At 38.2% G+C, this 20,648-nt stretch overlaps 1 protein-coding gene across 2 annotated transcripts in view; it reads left to right on the top strand.

Annotated features, from left to right (window-relative positions):
- LOC102168418 (disintegrin and metalloproteinase domain-containing protein 2) overlaps positions 1 to 20,648 on the top strand; it is a 119,529-nt gene that overhangs the window by 6,394 nt on the left and 92,487 nt on the right. For both annotated transcript variants that reach the window (XM_005698846.1, XM_005698847.1), the window contains exons 4-6: positions 1,569 to 1,647; positions 13,903 to 13,979; positions 18,180 to 18,348. In XM_005698846.1, the coding sequence (XP_005698903.1) occupies positions 1,569 to 1,647; positions 13,903 to 13,979; positions 18,180 to 18,348 (325 nt within the window). The remainder of the gene's footprint in view (positions 1 to 1,568; positions 1,648 to 13,902; positions 13,980 to 18,179; positions 18,349 to 20,648) is intronic.

The following is a 20,648-nucleotide window of genomic DNA, read 5'->3' on the forward strand; positions in this document are numbered from 1 at the left end:
TTAGCCTGAAAAGGAGAGGGAAGGAGAGGCAGAAAGAGAGAGAGAGATTTGACACGAGGGAAACCAGTCTTTCCAGTGGTTCTACAGCCTTTAAAACTAGTAATGTAGGTGTAATTTTCTTTGCTTTTATCATGCTTAAATAAAATAGGATTTATTGAGTCTATACCATCAATTTTGAAAAAAAAAATTGGTCTTATTTTCAGAGATTTAAATTTAGCTCCTTGGCTACTCTGTGCAACTTCAAAATTTGGCAACTGATTTTACAGGGAAAGAAGCTATGTGTTTGATACAACTTAAATATTCATATGTTTATTCCAGAACTGCATGGCCACCAAAAGTTCTGCTGGTTTCTAGATTCCTCAGTAATAGCTTCCTCCCTCGGCCAAGCATAGATATATGACTTCTTTCTTTGCCAAAAAGATAAAACAGTACCTGCATATCACTAGCTAAGTCTCTTCATAGGGCTTTCAACCCAGAATCTGTGCATTCCCTAGAACTCCCCTCCATTATGTGTTACTTTCTTTTTTTGATACAGGAAAGAGAAAAATTTTGTCCTGCTTGTCAGTCCTTTGGCTCTTTGAACTTTTGCTTTAACAAATCCAGACTGCCGTGACAGTCACCAATCTTTATACTATACATATTCAAAATGAAATACCTACACCTACCTTTTCTTTCTATAGAGACTTTTAACATCCTCTTCCCATGTCTACAAATAATGCATTTTAAAGTGACTTCATGTCATGTTAGTTCAATATTTGTTGGCTGTTATTTTCCAGATATTTTTAAAGAGCTTGAATTACATGAGTAAACAAAATGCAGATGAATTTTATATTATCAGATGAGACTAATAATAATGTGATTTTAAAAGGGGGATTAGAAAGAATATTACAAAGTGACACATGCTTAAGCAAAATTATAGAGCGAAGTAAGAAGTGTCATCTGAAAACCATATGCTTCGATAATTGGGAAAGTTGTCGAGTTTTATAAACTTGTCAAGAGAAGCCTCAGGGAGAGGAGATGAGGGTATATAAGCAAAGACTCGAAGTAGGTGAGACAACCAGCTATGTTGAAAAACATCCCAGGAAGAGGCAACAGCTAGTGCAAATACCCTGAGATGAAAGTTTTCCCATTGTGTTTAAAAAACAGCAGGGAGGACAGTGTGACAGTAAGGTGAATGAGGAGAGGTCTGAAGACTAGAAATTTTGAGCCAAATTAGAACTGTGTGTGTGTCTGTGTCTGTGTCTGTGTTGTGTTTGTGTGTGTGTGTGTTAGTCACTCAGTTGTGTCCGACTCTCTGTGACCCCATGGACTGCAGCCCACCAGGCTCCTCTGTCCATGGAATTCTCCAGGCAAGAACGCTGGAGTGGCTTGCCACTTCCTTCTCCAAAATTAGAACTAAATTCTTGTATTCAGAGAATCTGTCTCCTTTCTCTCCCTTTCTCTCTCTCTGTCTCCTCTTCCTATCTATAATAAATATAATGAAAGAAATATCTTTTCAAAATAAAATCTAGGAAACACATTTTCCCTTAGATACATATTTAACTTCCCATGAAAATCTTCTTTTACAGAGCTTTCTTACCTCATAATTTTAGAGTTTATGGTTACAGTGGCACAGGAAGTATGAAACCTCTTGAACAACAGTTCCAGGTATGTTTCATTGTCTTTTTTGCCTTTATTATGTGAGCTTCTGTGACCATCTTACTTAGGGTCCACACAGTGCTAGAATGTGAAGGGCTGGAGTTTTGTTTTGGCATAAATATAACCATTTCCTTTTGATGATGTATTTTCCGTTAGCTTTGTGACACAGGTGGTTAAACAAACCGCTTATGACCGTGATGCGTTTAAGCTACTGTTTCATGATGCTGCACATGGATGTGGTAAAAGGGTTGAATATGGAGTGAGATACTTACAATGAGAGAACATGACATGAGTCAAAAAAGCTAACTCTGGAAGAAAAGGAGAATGCAAAGACTTATCTGAAGTATGTTCAGGGACCAAAGAAGTACACACATTACATTTCATGCACATTAAGGAATATACTAAGTGTTCATCTATTTGCAATATTCAGAGCTTCATTTAATAAAGCTTGTGATTTGTTCTAAAAATAATGTAGAAGGATGCATAGAATTTCAGGGATTACCCATTCCTGAAATGCTGTTTTTCTGTTTTCCATTTACCATGCCTCACCAATACCTGAAACATATGGTGATATCTAGTCTCAGAGAAATCCACACAGAAATGGTTTTGAGCCAAGCCTTCAGTAGAAGAAGGTGGCCCAGGAAATGGGTTTTAAGATGGCAGGAGGCATATCTCCATTCCCCATGGGGAATGGGTCTAGGACCAGTGACTCTGAGATAGCTAAGTATGTCCATAGTGTGAAACACCTGGGCAGGAACACAGCAAGCAGGAGAAGAATATGAGTGGGCCAGGTCATGAAAGATATGCTGCGCCATGGAAATCCATGTGGACTCCATCCCTGCTGACACAGGGAGCTGCTGGGGAAATATCAGCCAGAACTAGCCTAGCCATGTTCACACTCGCCAGTGGCTGTTTCTGTTAGCAGTATAGAGGGTGAACCAGGGAAAGAAGTGGAAGGCCTTGCTAGCCTGGGAAAGCAGAAAAGAGATGACCACAAGTGCTGTGCACATGTGGCAACCGGGGAATGAAGAGGCTCGTCCAGTGCACCTCTAACACCCGCACCAGAAGGTCTGGTTAACTAAGGTGGTGACTGGTAAGACTGGATGAGCACCATCATCCTTAATCACTGCTTTCTCTTTCCCTGGTTTCAGTTACTTGCTGTCAGCCAGGTGGCACTAGTGGTAAAGAACCCGCCTATCAGTTTAGGAGATGCTGAAGATGTGGGTTCGATCCCTTGGTCGGGAAGACCTCCTGGAGATGTTCATGGCAACCCACTCCAGTATTCTTGCCTGAGAATCCCATGGACAGAGGAGCCTGGCGGGCTACATAGACCATGGGGTCACAAAGAGTCAAACACGACTGAGCGACTTAGCATGCACCAATACCTCTTTGATTTTTTTGTATGCAATCCTGATTTCTGTGTAGCAAATTATACCACTATGTTGAAGTGAAAGCATTTTTATAGACTAAGCTCTTAACAGGGAAAATAATAAATATGGTGTGTTCTTTAACTTTTGCCAAACAGAGTAGACAAATACATGTGAATCATCTATGGAGTTGGCTATACAAATGTATAAATAATGCATACTGTCTAGAAGTCTTGTGATATATACACTTATGCATATATACATATATAATAGACATACTGTGTGGCATTTTGTGTGTGTGCATGTGTGTGTCAGTGTGGTAAAGGAGAGTGTGTGCATGCTCAATTATGTCCAACTCTTTGTGACCCCATCAACTGTAGCCCGCCTGGCTCCTCTGTCCATGGGATTCTCCAGGCAAGAATACTGGAGTGGGCTGCCATTTCCTTCTCCAGGGATCGAACCCACATCTTTGCTGTCTCCTGCACTGGCAGGTATATTCTTTACCACTGAGCTACCTGGGAAACCTCGAGAGGGAGAGAGACACATCTAAAAAGAAAAAAATAGAAACAATAATACGCACGTGGCCACAATGTCCCACACCTACTTTTTATGTGATTCTATATACCAGACTATCCTAGTGGCTCAGATGGTAAAGCATCTGTCTACAATGTGGGAGACCTGGGTTCGACCCCTGGGTCGGGAAGATTCCCTGGGGAAGGAAACGGCACCCCACTCCAGTACTCTTGCCTAGAAAATCCCATGGATGGAGGAGCTTGGTGCAGCTACTGTCCATGGGGTCGCAAAGAGTCAAGCATGACTGAGCGACTTCACTTCACTTCATATACCTAACACCTAACTCTATTTCCTCCCTCCCCAGGAGATAGTCATGAAAGACAAATGTGTAATTAAGAAGACAAATCAAAAACTGTTTTAGTAATAACCTGAATGTAGTAAGTTATTGAATGCTGGCCTCAAATGCCATGTTGGCAAAGTATGTTTGCCAAAGCTTCAAGCCTATCTTCAGTGTAAGAAAAATCAGGAGAGTTTATTAAATTAAGTTAGAAGCATATAAATCTGTTTTTCATGAATTCCACAAATGATTTTCATCCCTTAAATCTTGCTAATTAAAGGCTTATCTACAAGAAACCAAATCAACCTATCAGACACAGAATTTGTTCCCTGATCATTTCAGTTCAGTTACTCAGTCATGTCCAACACTTTGTGACCTCATGGACTGCAGCATTCCAGGCTTCCCTGTCCGTCACCAACTCCCAGAGCCTACTCAAACTGGTGTCCATTGAGTGGGTGATGCCATCCAACCATCTCATCCTCTGTCGTCCCCTTCTCCTCCCACCTTCAATCTTTCCCAGCATCAGGATCTTTTCCAATGAGTCAGTTCTTTGCATCAGGTAGCCAAAGTATTGGTGTTTCAGCTTTAACATCAGTCCTTCCAATGAATATTCAGGACTGATCTCCTTTAGGATAGACTGGTTTGATCTCTTTGCAGTCTAAGGGACTCTCATGAGTCTTCTCCAACACCACAATACAAAAGCATCAATTCTTCAGTGCTCAGCTTTCTTTATAATCCAACTCTCACATCCATACATGACTACTGGAAAAACCATAGCTTTGGCTAGACAGACCTTTGTCAGCAAAATAATGTCACTGCTTTTTAATATGCTGTCTAAGTTGGTCATCACAGGGTTGTTCCCCATGTCTGCAGCTTACTTTATGATCTCTTCAGGACAGAGAGATACTCATACTGGTTAAAAATAAAATTACAAGATGGCATAACAATCTGAAATATGTGTGCATGTAAAAATAGATGTCAAACTATAGGAGGCAGAAATGGACAGAAATGAAAAAATAAATAATTAAATTATTATTATTGAAGATTTAGACTTTTCTCTCTATGGTGCCAATGATAAAGAATCCACTTACCAATGCAGGAGACCCAAGAGACGAGGGTTTGATCCGTGAGTCGGAAAGATCCCTGAAGTAGGAAATGGCAATCTGCTCCAGTGGTCTTACCTGGAGAATCCCCTGAACAGAGGAGCCTGACAGGCTACAGTCCATAGAGTCACAAAGAGTCAGACACAACTGAATACACGTGCCCACACAAACACACATACACACACACACTCTCTCTCGATAATCAATAGGTGAAGTAGGAAGAAACTCAGCAAATATGTTGATGACTTGAGCAGAACTATAAATCAACTTGATCAAATCAAAATTTGTAGGAGACACACACAACAGCAACATTCTTACTGTTGCTAAGTTTATACACATTCATTTTGAGTGCTATTAGAAGACCAAACAAGGTATGGTAAAGGAAAACAGTGCAGAAAAATGACAATGAAAAAATTATGAAAAAACTGGGAAAGGAAATTGTATAAAAATAATAAACTTTTGATTACTCTATCAAAATTTCATTCTCTGCTGACATAAAATGATTTATTTATTGTTTTTCAATCAACTTATGTATAAGATTGATATAATTTACTGATAATTTTGGAGAATTAGATATGTTATCAGTCTGGACCATATAAACCACATTTGCAGGAAAGTAGTCAAAACCTGGAGGAAAGGAAGAGATATTTTCTCTTGATTGTATAAAGTATGATTTATGTAGATGAAGCTGTATATGAACCCACAGTCAAGAAATACAAATATGATGATAAATCAATGAAGTATCTGAAGAATGTAAGAAACTGTGTTAGTCTATGTCTAAAGAAATCACTCAAAAATTTGCACATAGAAAGCTTAATATAGAGAATTATTAACTGTAACAGGGATTAGAGTAAAAAATAAGAAGTAAAGAGAACTTTAAAGGACATAGGAATATCAGATACAAGAAGCAGTTGGCAACCTTAGGATGGGTTCAAGAAGCCTGTTTCTTTACCGAGAGTTGGGATTGCTGAAAGTGGCATGACCGTGGATCTTCGAATAGCAGAAGTCACTGTGGTGCTGTTCCAGATGCTGCTGCTGTGAAATTTCTTTTCAGAACCATCCAAGGGAAATCTGCCCTTTGGGTAGCCAGGAGAGCTGCTCACGAGATATCTCACCAAAGTCACTTTACTGTGGAAGGAGAGGGGCCTGGACAGATGGAAACTACTTGCTGAAGGGTGTTAGTGACCACCAGTCACTGAAGCATCCTGGCTTTGCCACAGCTGTACTGTCTGTAGGAGCCTACCAAGCTAGCACCCTGGAACCAGACAGCAAAGCTGTCTTCCCATGCTCACCAGCACCCCTTACTAGCAAAGCTTGCTCTGTAGCAAAGGAAAAAATAATTAAGGGACCCATATTCATTTGCACAAAGCAGGCAAAAGGTTAATTTGAAACTGAGTTGCAACGCATTGATAATAAACAGAGCCTTACAACTTAGACTATTCAGTTTCCATATGCACTCATTTAAAAAAAAATCTTTTTTTTTTGGCTGTGCCAGGTCTTCGTTGCTGTGCAGGCTTTTCCCTAGTTGTGGCGAGAGAGGGCTACTCTTTGTGGTGGTGTGCAGGCTTCTCACTACTGTAGCTTCTCTTGTTGAGGAGCACAGGCTCTAGGGCACAGGCTCAATAGTTGTGGCACGCAAGCTTAGTTGTTCTATGGCGTGTGGGGTCTTCCCATACCAGAGACTGAACCCGTGTCTCCTGTATTGGCAGGCAGATTCCTTACCACTGAGCCACCAGGGAAGCCCCCCATATGTATGCATTTGAACTCTGAAAAAAACACCAGAATCATCTATTTCTAGTTAACAACATTTAAACAAACTTTTCACAATCAAAGCGATTTTCTTTCTTCCACAAATTGATGAGACACACGATCACGTGTCATTGTGTCCGTTGGTAGCAATATTAAGCTCTCCACAAATTGTCACAGTCCTGCTGAATACTGTGTTAACATGAGGTTAAATTAACTTGTAAAGTTAACCTCCAACCACTTGTATGTAAGCCGATAATAGGAAGAGGGGGGAAAGAAGAAAATGGTTGGTACATACAAATAAAGATACATACGCATGTGACAAGCCAAAAGAACATATGCAAAGCTGCTAGAGTCTTCGCTTCTGTGATCAGTTATGATTGCTGTGTATGACTTCTTTTTCCCACCACCTGCTCCCCATTTGCATTGCTCTCAACAGGACCTACCTAAGCTTCTTATGGATGTTTACCTAGCAGAATAGCACAAATCTTCATTCCCAGAGGGTCTGGATCCTTAATCATATCTTATTTTGGTTACTGTTATATTCAAGTGGATTGAAGACATAGCACTTCTTTAAGCAACAGTTTTCCCTACTGTGTTCAGAGTCAGTCACTCCAGCCACTGGATTAGCCTGCTCATTTGTACAGTGTCAGAAGTGGCTCAAAATATCCAGGTGGAAGTTTCATCTTCCAAAGTAGTAGAATCATTATTGTGTCCCCTGGTGAACAAATCCCCCACTGGTGGCTGGGGGCTAAAAGTTACTATGGTAGAAAGCAAAAAAGCTACAAAATAGTTATTAGGTATAATGTTGGGAAGGTGAGACTCCCATTTCAACACCTTATATCTGGACAAATGTATTGAGGCTCTCAGTGAAACTTGCCACATACTGGTCTCTGATGCAAACAGAACCCCAGCCTTTCAGAGTAATGTCTCCCAACTACCATGGTAAAAGAGTGTTCAGTAAGCTAGTCTACCTTTAAATTAGATCAGCCACTTCCAGATGATAGAATATATGGTTAGATATGTACATAAACCAATGGTGGTGATGGTAGTTTAGTTACTAAGTCATGTCCGACTCTTGCAACCCCAGGGACTGTACTGGCCAGGCTTTTCTGTCCATGAGATTCCCCAAGTAAAAATACTGGAGTGGGTGGCCATTCGTTCTCCAAAGGATCTTCCTGACCCAGGGATCAAACCCAGGTCTCCAGCATTGCAGGCAGATTCCTTACTGACTGGGCTATGAGGGAAGCCGACATAAACCAATGGCTACACTTAATTCACTGAAAAATAAGTTTCTGTGTGAGACACAACACTGTGTAGAATCCACAGCAGTGGATAAGGCTCTCTGTGAGTTCGTGAGTGCTGATGCTAGAAGAGGCACCATGGACAGAGAAGGTAGTTTGTGCTTTTCTATAGATATATTGATTTACCAACATCATGTAATGTTGGTGTATGATGATTCTTAGCACTCCCTAAATAATCCTGCTATAAGGGTGGTAGTAACACCCCACTTTTATTTCTGATTTAGTAATTTGGTTCTTTTAGTAGTCGATGTAGCTTAAGAATTGTCAATTTTAAATTTTCAAAGAACCACGTTTTGCTTTCATTGATCTATTTATTCCTATTTAATTTCACTCTAATCCTCATTAGTTCCTTTCTTCTGCTTAATTTAGATTTAACTTGTTCTTCCTTTTCCTGAGTTATAGGTGGTTGGATTGGTGTTACTTTATCTTTTTTCATTATTAATGTATGTGTCAATCTATATACATTTATCAAAAGCACTAGCTTTCGCCACATCCTATACTTTTTAAGTATGGAGTTTCTTCATTTTTATTTTCCTCAAATATCTCCTGGTTTCATATTTGATTTCTCCCTTAATCCATAGGTTATTTAGAGATACGATGCTTGATTTCCACATGTCTGTGAGTTCATCCAAATGTTTTCTGTCAGTTATTTCTAAAAAATGTCATTCTTATCAGAAAGCATACTTTTACTAGTTCTGTATTTTTAAATTGAGGCTTTTTTAATGCATGAGCATATCATCTATCCTGGAAAATATGTATAGACTAAGAAGAATGCTTGCCTTGTTTTTCTTTGGTGGAGCATTTTACAGATGTCTGCTAGGTTTACTTTTTTTTCAGATTTTATTTTATTTTATTTTTTACTTTACAATATTGTATTGGTTTTGCCATACATCAACATGAATTTGCCACAGGTGTACAGCTTTACTTTTGTTGTTCAGTTACTCAGTAGTGTCTGACTCTTTGTGACCCCATGGACTGCAGCACACCAAGGCATCTCTGTCCTTCACCATCTCCCTGCATTTTCTCACATTCATGTCCATTGCGTGGATGATGCCATCCAGCCATCTCACCCTCTGATGCCCCCTTCTCCTCCTGCCTTCAATCTTTCCTAGCATCAGGTCTTTTCCAATGAGTCAGCTCTTCACATCTGGTGGCCAAAGTACTGGAGCTTTAGCTTCAGCATCAATCCTTCCAGTGATTATTCAGAATTGATTTCCTTTAGGATTGACTGGTTTGCTCTCCTTGCTGTCCTAGGGACTCTCAAGGGTCTTATCCAACATCACAGCTGAAAAGCATCAATTCTTTGACACTCAGCTTTATGGTCCAACACTCGCATCCATTCATGACTACTGGAAAAACCATAGCTTTGACTATACAGACCTTTGCTGACAAAGTGATGTTTCTGCTTTTTAATACACTGTCTAGGTTTGTCTTAGGTTTTCTTCCAAGGAGCAAGTATCATTGAATTTCATGGCTGCAGTCACCATCTGCAGTGATTTTGGAGCCCAAGAAAATAAAGTCTTTGACCGTTTCCTTTGTTTCCCCATCTATTTGTCATGAAGTGGTGGGACCCGATGGCCTGATCTTCCTTTTGTGAATGTTGAGTTCTAAGCCAGCTTTTTCACTCTCCCCTTTCATCTTCATCAAGAGGCTCTTTAGTTATTCTTCACTTTATGCCATAAAGGTGATGTCTTCTGCATATCTGAGGTTATTGATATTTCTCCTGGCAAGCTTGATTTCAGCTTGAGCTTCATCCGTTTCACATGAGGTACTCTGCATAAAAGTACTCCGCATAAAAGCAGAGAGATAATATAAAGCCTGACATACTCCCTTCCCAATTTGGAACCAATTCATTGTTCCATATCCAGTTCAAACTGTTGCTTCTTGACCTGCATATAGGTTTCTCAGGAGGCGGGTAAGGTGATCTGGTATTCCCATTTCTTTAAGAATTTTCCATAGTTTGTTGGATCCACATAGTCAAAGCCTTTATTGTACTTAAAGAAGAAGAAGTAGCTGTTTTTCTGGAATTTTCTTGCTTTTTCTATGATCCAATTGATGTTGGTATAAATTAACTGGGTTCTCTTAATTTATTTTTTAAAATCTTGTATTCTCTTGCTAATCTTCTACCTAGTTGTTCCATGGATCACCGAAAGTGGAATAGAAAGAAAAAGAAAGTCTTCAGCTATAAGTGTTGAACTATTTCTCCCTTCATATCTACCAATTTTTAATGTACTATGGTGCTGTTACCTGTGTTTACAAGTGTTATATCTTCCTGATGTGTTGAACTTTTTATCATTATAAAATATTGCTCATTATCTACTAACATGTTTTTTTGTTTTTAAAGTCTGTTTTGTCTGATATACACTATAGTGTTAGGTCACTAGTTGCATACAACTCTTTGTGATCCCATGGACCAGTTTCCTCTGTCCTTGGATTTCCCAGGCAAGAATACTGGATAGGTTGCCATTTCCTCCTCCAGGGGATCTTTGACCCCAGGAGATCCAGGAATTGAACCCATGTCTCCTGTACTGGCAGGCAGATTCTTTACCATCTGAGTCACCACCAGAATAACTTGGTATAAATGTAGTCAATTCCATTTGCTCAAGATTGCTATTCACATGATACTCTTTTATATTCCTTTAATCAGCCTATGTCTTTGAACTTAAAGCCAGTTATCTAGTAACAGTTTACAGTTGTGTCTTTCTTTTTAACCTAATAAGACAATCTTTACATTTATTTATTGGTGTTTATCATCTGAGCCACCAGGGAAGTCTCATGAACTCCTTATTGTCAAATTCAGACTTATATTGAAGTAGGGAAAACCACGAGACCATTCAGGTATGACCTAAATCAAATCCCTTATGATTATACAGTGGAAGTGAGAAATAGATTTAAGGGACTAGATCTGATAGGCAGAGTATCTGATGAACTATGGATGGAGGTTCATGACATTGTACAGGAGACAGGGATCAAGATCATCCCCATGGAAAAGAAATGCAAAAAAGCAAAATGGCTGTCTGGGGAGGCCTTACAAATAGCTGTGAAAAGAAGAGAAGCGAAAAGCAAAGGAGAAAAGGAAAAATATAAGCATCTGAATGCAGAGTTCCAAAGAATAGCAAGGAGAGATAAGAAAGCCTTCCTCAGCAATCAATGCAAAGAAACAGAGGAAAACAACAGAATGGGAAAGACTAGAGATCTCTTCAAGATACCAAGGGAACATTTCATGCAAAGATGGGCTCGATAAAGGACAGAAATGGTATGGACCTAACAGAAGCAGAAGATATTAAGAAGAGATAGCAAGAATACACAGAAGAACTGTACAAAAAAGATCTTCATGACCCAGATAATCACGATGGTGTGATCACTCACCTAGAGCCAGACATCCTGGAATGAGAAGTCATGTGGGCCTTAGAAAGCATCACTATGCACAAAGCTAGTGGAGGTGATGGAATTCCAGTTGAGCTAGTTCAAATCCTGAAAAATAATGCTGTGAAAATGTCGTACTCAATATGCCAGCAAATTTGGAAAACTCAGCAGTGGCCACAGGACTGGAAATGGTCAGTTTTCATTCCAATCCCAGGGAAAGGCAATGCCAAAAAATGCTCAAACTACTGCACAATTGCACTCATCTCACACGCTAGTTAAGTAATGCTCGAAATTCTCCAAGCCAGGCTTCAGCAATATGTGAACCATGAACTTCCAGATGTTCAAGCTGGTTTTAGAAAAGGCAGAGGAACCAGAGATCAAATTGCCAACATCCGCTGGATCATTCGAAAAGCAAGAGAGTTCCAGAAAAACATCTATTTCTGCTTTATTGACTATTTCATGGGAAACAGATGGGAAAACAATGGAAACAGTGGCTGCCTTTATCTTTGGGGGGCTCCAAAATCACTGCAGATGGTGATTGAAGCCATGAAATTAAAAGACATTTACTCCTTGGAAAGAAAGTTATGACCAACTTAGATAGCATATTGAAAAGCAGAGACATTACTTTGCCAACAAAGCTCCGTCTAATCAAGGCTATGGTTTTTCCAGTGGTCATGTATGGATGTGAGAGTTGGACTATAAGGAAAGCTGAGCACTGAAGAATTGATGCTTCTGAACTGTGGTCTTGGAGAAGACTCTTGAGAGTCCCTTGGACTGCAAGGAGATCCAACCAGTCCATCCAAAAGGAGATCAGTCCTGGTTGTTTGTTGGAAGGACTGATGCTGAAGCTGAAACTCTAATACTTTGGCCACCTGATGCAAAAATTTGACTCATTGGAAAAGACCCTGACGCTGGGAAGGATTGAGGGCAGGAAGAGGAGGGGACGACAGAGGACGAGATGGCTGGATGGCATCACCGACTCAATGGCCATGGGTTTGGCTGGACTCTGGGATCTGGTGATGGACAGGGAGATCTGGCATGCTGAGGTTCATGGAGTCGCAAAGAGTCGGACACAACTGAGTGACTGAACTGAACTGATGCAATTTTATATTTATATTACCTTAATTCCAGTGAGACACATGGACATTTTTCCTATAAAACTGTTTATTTCCCTCTCTTCTATGGTATTATTGTTGTACATATTACATCTATTAATGTACAATCCCAACAGTTCACTGTTACAGTTACTTTACTATCTGCAGTCCTTTCCTTAACCTAGTACTTCATTGTTTCCACTCACCTTCTATATGCTGTTATCGGCAAATATATTCTATTTCTTGGACCAGATAATATGCTATATACATTTAGTGGTTCAGTCACTAAGTGGTGTCCAACTCTTGTGACCTCACGGACTATAGCTGCCAGGCTCCTCTGTCCATGGATTTCCCAGGCAAGAATACTGGGGTGGATTGCCCTTTCCTTCTCCAGGGGATCTTCCCAACTCAGGGATCAAACCTGGGTCTCCTGCATTGTAGGCAATATCCTGCATTCAGGCAAAGGCAGGGAAGCATACATACATATTACTTTACTCAATTGATTTTTAAATCGGTTAAGAGAATGAAAGGGAAAATATGCCCTTATACTATGCTTTTTAAATTACATAGTAACCTTCTTGAGCTCTCTTTGAAATTTTATGTGGATTTGAATTACTATCTGAAATCACTTACTTTCAACCTGAAGAATTTCCTTAAGTGTTCCATGTAAGGCCGGGCAAGTGATAACAAATTCTCAAAGTTTCTGTTCATATGGAAATAAATTTATTTTATTTTATTTTTAAACATTGCCTTGCTTGATATAGAACTCCTGAGTAATTTTTTTTTCTTTAAGTACATTATGTTAGCCTCTGCTTCCTAAACTTTGTAGTTTCTACAGCGAAGTCTGATGCAAATATCACTGGAGTACTCTTTTAAGGTAATTAGTTTTCTCATGCTGCTTTCAAGATGTGATTCTTTGATTTTTAATGTTTTTGCTTATATGTCTATTTATGGATCTCTTTGTGTTTGTACTCTGAATTCACTGAGCTTTCAAAATGTGTGAATTAGTTTTTCAGTAAATTTGGGAGTTTATAATCCAATATAATCTACTCTGCCATTATAATAAAGTAATTTTTAATTTGATAAATTTGGAAGTTTTTGGATTTATTTATATTTTTATATCTACCTTTAAAAAATAAGTCAGAAGAATTAGAAAAAATAAGTTTTGATGATTTTTGCCTTGATCCTAATGATAGGGGCTCTCATGTTTAATTTATAATAGAAAAGATCATGGAAGTACACTTATTCTTAGAAACTTTGAGGCACAGTTTTGGAAAACTGAGGTTAAATGTCCATCTAATAATCTTATACATCTGTCTCGGAAATAGTAAGAGTTTGATGCATACACTATATGTATATATGTTTTAAATATTTGAGGATAATGTATTTAACATGAAGTATTCTAATAAAAATATGTTTTTCTTTATTTTTCAGAATTTTTGCTACTACCAAGGGTATATTGAAGGTTATCCAAATTCAGTGGCGATCATTAGCACGTGTAGTGGACTGAGGTTGTGATATATAATTTTACAGTTGCAAAATGGAATTTTTAAGAAATAATTTTCAAATTTAGAAATTATATTCAGAAGTTTTACTTTTATTTTTAATTAATTTTTATTGAAATACAATTATTTACAAAGTTATGTTAGATTCTACTGTACAACAAAGTGAGTCAGGTACATGTGTGTGTGTGTGTGTGTGTGTGTGTGTGGCTCAGAGGTTAAAGCATCTGCCTGAAATGTGGGAGACCCGGGTTCAATCCCTGGGTCAGGAAGATCCCCTGGAGAAGAAAATGGCAACCCACTCCAGTATTCTTTCCTGGAGAATCCCATGGAGGGAGGAGCCTGGTAATTCCATGGAGGGAGAAGCCTGGTAGGCTACAGTCTACGGGGTCGCAAAGAGTCGGACACGACTGAGCTACTTCACTTCGCTTCAATCTTCTTTAGATTATTCTCTCATATAGATATTACGGAATATTGAGTGAAGTTTCTTGTGCTTTTCAGGAGATTCTTATTGGTTATTTATTTTATATATAGTAGTGTATATATGTCAATTCACATATACCAATTTAATCCCTCCCTCCACCCATCCCCATTGGTAACCCTAAGTTTGCTTTCTACATCTGTGACTCTACTTCTATTTGGTAAATATGCTCACTTGTAACATTTTTTAAAATTCCACATATAAGTGGTATCAGATAATATTTGTCTTTCTCTGACCAACTTCGATCAGTATAACAATCTGTAGGTCCATCCATGTTGCTACAAATGGCATTATTTCATCCTTTTAAGGCTTTTATGGCCTTTATATCCTTTTTATCTACATCTTTCAATGTAGATATGTAGCACATATTCTTTATTCATTCCTCTGTTAGTAGACATTCTGGTAGCTTCCATGTCCTGGCTGTTATACATAGTGCTGCAATGAATATTGGGGCAGAAGTATCTTTTCAAATTATGCTTTTCTCCAGATATATACCAAAGGATCAGATTGCTATACCCCACTCCAGTACTCTTGCCTGGAAAATCCCATGGACAGAGGAGCCTGGTAGGCTACAGTCCATGGGGTTGCTACTAGTCAGACACGACTGAGCGACTTCACTTTCACTCTTCACTTTCATGCACTGGAGAAGGAAATGGCAACCCACTCCAGTGTTCTTGCCTGGAGAATCCCAGGGACGGGGGAGCCTAGTGGGCTGCCGTCTATGGGGTCGCACAGAGTTGGACACGACTGAAGCGACTTAGCAGCAGCAGCAGCAGATTGCTATGTCACATTGCTCTATTTTTAGTTTTTTAAGGAGCTACCATACTATTCTCCATAGTGGCTGTACCAATTTATAATTTGACCAACAATGTAGGAGGGTTCCCTTTTCTTCACACCCTCACCAGCATTATTTATTTGTACGCTTTTTAATTATGGCCATTCTGAATAGTGTGAGGTGGTTCCTCATTGTAGTTTTGATCTGCATTTCTCTAATAATTAGTGATATTAAACATTTTTTAGTTTGAGTGAACTCCGGAAGTTGGTGATGGACAGGGAGGCCTGGAGTGCTGCAATTCATGGGATTGCAAAGAGCTGGACATGACTGATCAACTGAACTGAACTGAACTGAATAATTAGTGATATTAAACATTTTTTCATGTGCTATATGTATATCGTCTTTGGAAAAATGTCTGTTTAGATTTTCCATCCCTGTTTTTGATTAGTTTGTTGTGTTTTTTTATATTAAGCTGCATGCACTATTTATATATTTAGAAGATTAATCCCTTACAGATATTTTCTCCTATTTTGTGAGCTTATATTTTTGTTTTGTTGATGGTTTCTTTTGCTGTGCAAAATTTTTAAGTTATATTATGTTCCATATATTTTTGGTTTTATTTTCATTACTCTGAGAGGTGGATCAAAAAAGATCTTGCTTCAATTTATGCCAGAAAGTGTTTCTCCTGTGTTTTCCTTTAAGAGTATTATAGAATCCAGTTTTATATTCAGGTCTTTAACTCATTTTGAGTTTATTTTTGTGTATGGTATTAAAAAATGGTCTAGTTTTATTCTTTTACATATAGCTGTCCAGTTTTCTTTTCCCCAGCACCAGTTATTGAAGACATTATCTTTTCTCCATTGTATATCTTGCCTCCTTTTCATAGATTAGGTGACCATAGGTCATAGGTTTAGCTCTGAAATTTCTATCCAGTTTCAATATTTCTATTATTGTGCCAATGCCATACTGTTTTGATGAATGTAGCTTTTCAGTATACTCTGAAGTCAGGTAGCCTGATTTCTCCAGCTCCAGGTTTCTTTCTCAAGATTGCTTAGGCCATTCAAGGTCTTTTGTGTTTTCATACAAATTTTAAATTTTTTTGGTTCTAATTCTGTGAAAAATGCCACTGGAATTTGATAGTGATTGCATTTAATCAGTAGATTACTTTGGATAGTATAGTCATTTTGACAATATTGATTCTTCAAATCTGAGAACATGATATATCTCTACATCTGTTTGTGTCATCTTTGCTTGGGTCATCTTTGCTTTCTCATCAATATCTTAGAGCTTTCTGAGTACAGGTCTTTTGCCTCCTTAAATAGGTTTATTGCTAGTTACTTGGTTATTTTTTATATGATGGTAAGTAGATTTTTTCATTAATTTCTCTTTTGGATCTTGCATTGCTAATGTATAGAAGTGCAAGAGATTTTAGTGTATTAATTTTGTATCCTACAACTTTACCAAGTTCATTAATGAGTTCCAGTAGTTTTCTGGTGGTATCTTTAAGGATTTTCTGTGTATAGTAACATTAATCTGCAAACAGGACAAATTCACTTTTTTTCCAGTTTCTACTCCTTTTATTTCTTTTTCTTCTCTGATTGTCCTGGCTAGGACTTCCAAAACTGTGTTGAATAAAAGTGGTGACAGTGGATATCCTTGTCTTGTTCCTGACCTTAGAGGAAATGCTTTCAGTTTTTCACTGTTGAGAATGATGTTTGCTGTGGGTTTGTCATATATGGCCTTTATTATGTTGAAGTATGTTCCCTCTATTTTCACTTTTTGGAGTGTTTTTATCATAAATAGGTGCTGAGTTTTGTCAAAGCTTTTTCTGTGTGTGTTGAAATGATCATATGACTTTCCCTCTTCAGTTTGTTAATATGGCATATCATAGTGATCAATTTACATATATTCAGGAATCCTTCCATCCCTGTGATAAATCCCACTTGCTCATGAAGTGAAAGTGAAAGTGAAGTCGCTCAGTCATGTCTGACTCTTTGCGACCCTGTGGACTATAGCCCACCAGGCTCCTCATGGTGTATGATTATTTTAATGTGTTGTTGGATTCTGTTTGCTAGTATTTTGTTGACGATTTCTGCATCCATGTTCATCAGTGATATAGGCCTTTAATATTCTTTATTTGTGACATCATTGTCTGGCTTTGGTGTCATGGTCGTGATGGCCTCATAGAATGAACTTGGGAGTGTTCCTCCTTCTGCATTTTTTTGGAATGATTTGGGAAGAATAGGCATTAACTCTTCTCTAAATGCTTGAAATAATTCACCTGCTAAGTTTCCATCCCTAGCTTTTTGTTTGAAAGTTTTAATCACAGTTTCAATTTCAGTACTTGTCATTATTCTGTTCATATGTTCCATTTCTTTCTGGTTCACTCTTAGAAGCCTGTATCCTTCTAAGAATTTGTCCACTTCTGAGTTGTCCATTTTATTGGCATATAGTTGTTTGTAGCAACTTGTAGTGTCAGCTATAACTTCTTTTTCATTTCTAATTGTATTGATTTGAGTCCTCTTTTTTTTGTTGTTGATGAGTCTGGATAAAGGTTTATTAATTTTGTTTATCCTCTGAATGAATCAGCATTTAGTTTTATTGACCTTTGCTAAGTTTTAAAGTGAGGCATGGCTTATTATGGGAAGCTGTCATTAGAAAAGCATGGTATGAAAACTCTTGCAATGTCTCCTACTCCCCTCCTGAATTAAGGGTTTATTTTTAGTATATGTGGAAACCATTAGTATTAATTATAGCTAGATAAATGCCAATAGCATTACTACTGCTCATTCCACTTAGTAAATTTGTGGATTATTGGTAATGTTTTCCTACTTCACCACCCAAGGCTAAGACTGAAAATAATCTACATACTATTAAAAACTAATTGTTTCATTTTATTGACTTTGAGAAAAATGAATTATTTTATTTATTTGCTTTTTTTTTGAATTTGTAGGGGCTTACTACAGTTTGAAAATGTAAGTTATGGAATTGAGCCCTTGGAGCCTTCAATTGGTTTTGAACATATGGTTTATCAAGTAAAACCTAGGGATTCAAGTTCTTCTGTGTATACTGAGAAAGAAATTGAGCCAAGAGAAAAGCCCTATAAGATACAAAATGTAGAGGTGAGTGATCAGTTGAGTAAACTATGTGGTTATTACTATGCAGCCATATTAACAATGTATTTTTATTATAAACCAGTTGCTTACAAATTATTGAGAGAGAGCAAGACATACCAGATACTTCAGAGCTTGTGTTGTAAGCCTCAAAATTAGTCACTCAGTTTTCCAGAACTCCAGGCTGGCATTTTCTACCATTAATGGCATTTTCCCCTGTGATCCAGACCTTTGTTGTCTGCAGATGCACTCCTTTCTCCATATCCATTATGTCTGAATTTTGATAAAATAAGCATGAGTGACATCCACATAAATACTGAAGACACCCTGAAGACACCTATCTAGGATCCTGAGAAGAATCCCAAGTGTCTTTTATGGCAACTGCCTTAGGGTAGGCCATTATACTTTCCTTATATCCTTATCCAGAGATGGAGAGACTGCTTCAATCAACAAAGACTCGCCAGAGTTTAGAAGGTTAATGACTCCAGCTTCATCAGAGTTTCTCATACACCCACATTCCAATTTTTAGGATCTTACTTCTTTCAGCAGACACCCTGTGAGGGTAGAAGTTCAACCTGTGTTGCAGTCCATTCACTTACAAAGTGAGATTCTGTGTTTGGTTTTCAACAATCTCAGCTCCACAGCTACCATAGTGAAAATGGTGTCTTTCATGACAAACATTTCTCTAGAAAAGCAGAACCAACAAGATATATGTGTGTGTGTGTGTGTGTGTGTGTGCGCGCATGCGTGTATACACACATGTACATATATTTGATATAAATACACACAGAGAGAATGAGAAAATTTAAAGTAGACTGCAGACTGGCAGACTGGCAGGCTGGAGACCATGGAAAAGTTGTGTTCAAGTCTGAAGGCAGTCAGTTGGAAGGAATTTTTTTTTAACTTTTTATTGTGTATTGGAGTATAGCTGATTAATATGTTGTGATAGTTTCAGGAGGATAAGCAACGGGACTCAACCATACTTACATATGTTACCATTCTCTCCAAAACTTCCGCCCTCTGGCTGTCCAAGCTGCCACATAACATTGAGCAGAGTTTCCTGTGCTGTACAGTAGGTCCTTGTTGGTTATCCATTTTAAATACAGCAGTGTGTACATTCTTGCTTACAAGGTAGTCCTTGTTCTGTTAATACTTTCAACTGACCAGATGAGGTGCATACATATTATGAAGGATAATCTACTCCACTGAAAGTCCACCAATTTAAATGTTTATCTTATCCAAAATTATTTTCACATAAATATCCAGAATAGTTTTTGGACGAATACCTGGGCATTTGTGGCTGAGTCAAGTTCATGGATAAAATTAACTATCACACTAGATTTACAAAATTTATTTCATATTTCCTCTAAAAGTTTTATTCTTTAATCTCTTACATTTCAATATATGATCCAACTTAATTTTTTGTAAAAAGGGAGGAAGGGCTCTAAATCCATCATTTTTCATGTGCATATCTAGTTTTCCCAACACCATTTGTTGAAGAGACTCATCTTTTATTCACTGAATTTTCATGGCCCAGCCCTTTTCCTTCAAAATCAGTTGACTATAGATTTAGGGATTACTTCTGCACATGCAATAATATTCCATTGATCTTTATGTCTATTCTTATGACAGAGTCACTTTTTATTCACTGCAATATTTTTGAAATAAGTTCTGAAATTAGTAAGTGTACATCCTTCAGTACTATTGTTTTTTGGGTTTTTTTTTTAGTTTTTTATTTTTTAAATTTTAAAATCTTTAATTCTTACATGCGTTCCCAAACATGAACCCCCCTCCCACCTCCCTCCCCATAACATCTCTCTGGGTCATCCCCATGCACCAGCCCCAAGCATGCTGTATCCTGAGTCAGACATAGACTGGCGATTCAATTCTTACATGATAGTATACATGTTAGAATGCCATTCTCCCAAATCATCCCACCCTCTCCCTCTCCCTCTGAGTCCAAAAGTCCGTTATACACATCTGTGTCTTTTTTCCTGTCTTGCATACAGGGTTGTCATTGCCATCTTTCTAAATTCCATATATATGTGTTAGTATACTGTATTGGTGTTTTTCTTTCTGGCTTACTTCACTCTGTATAATCGGCTCCAGTTTCATCCATCTCATCAGAACTGATTCAAATGAATTCTTTTTAACGGCTGAGTAATACTCCATTGTGTATATGTACCACAGCTTTCTTATCCATTCATCTGCTGATGGACATCTAGGTTGTTTCCATGTCCTGGCTATTATAAACAGTGCTGCGATGAACATTGGGGTACATGTGTCTCTTTCAATTCTGGTTTCCTCGG

The sequence above is a fragment of the Capra hircus genome, chromosome 27 (assembly GCF_001704415.2).
Source record: "Capra hircus breed San Clemente chromosome 27, ASM170441v1, whole genome shotgun sequence".
In the NCBI taxonomy this organism is placed as follows: Eukaryota; Metazoa; Chordata; class Mammalia; order Artiodactyla; family Bovidae; genus Capra; species Capra hircus.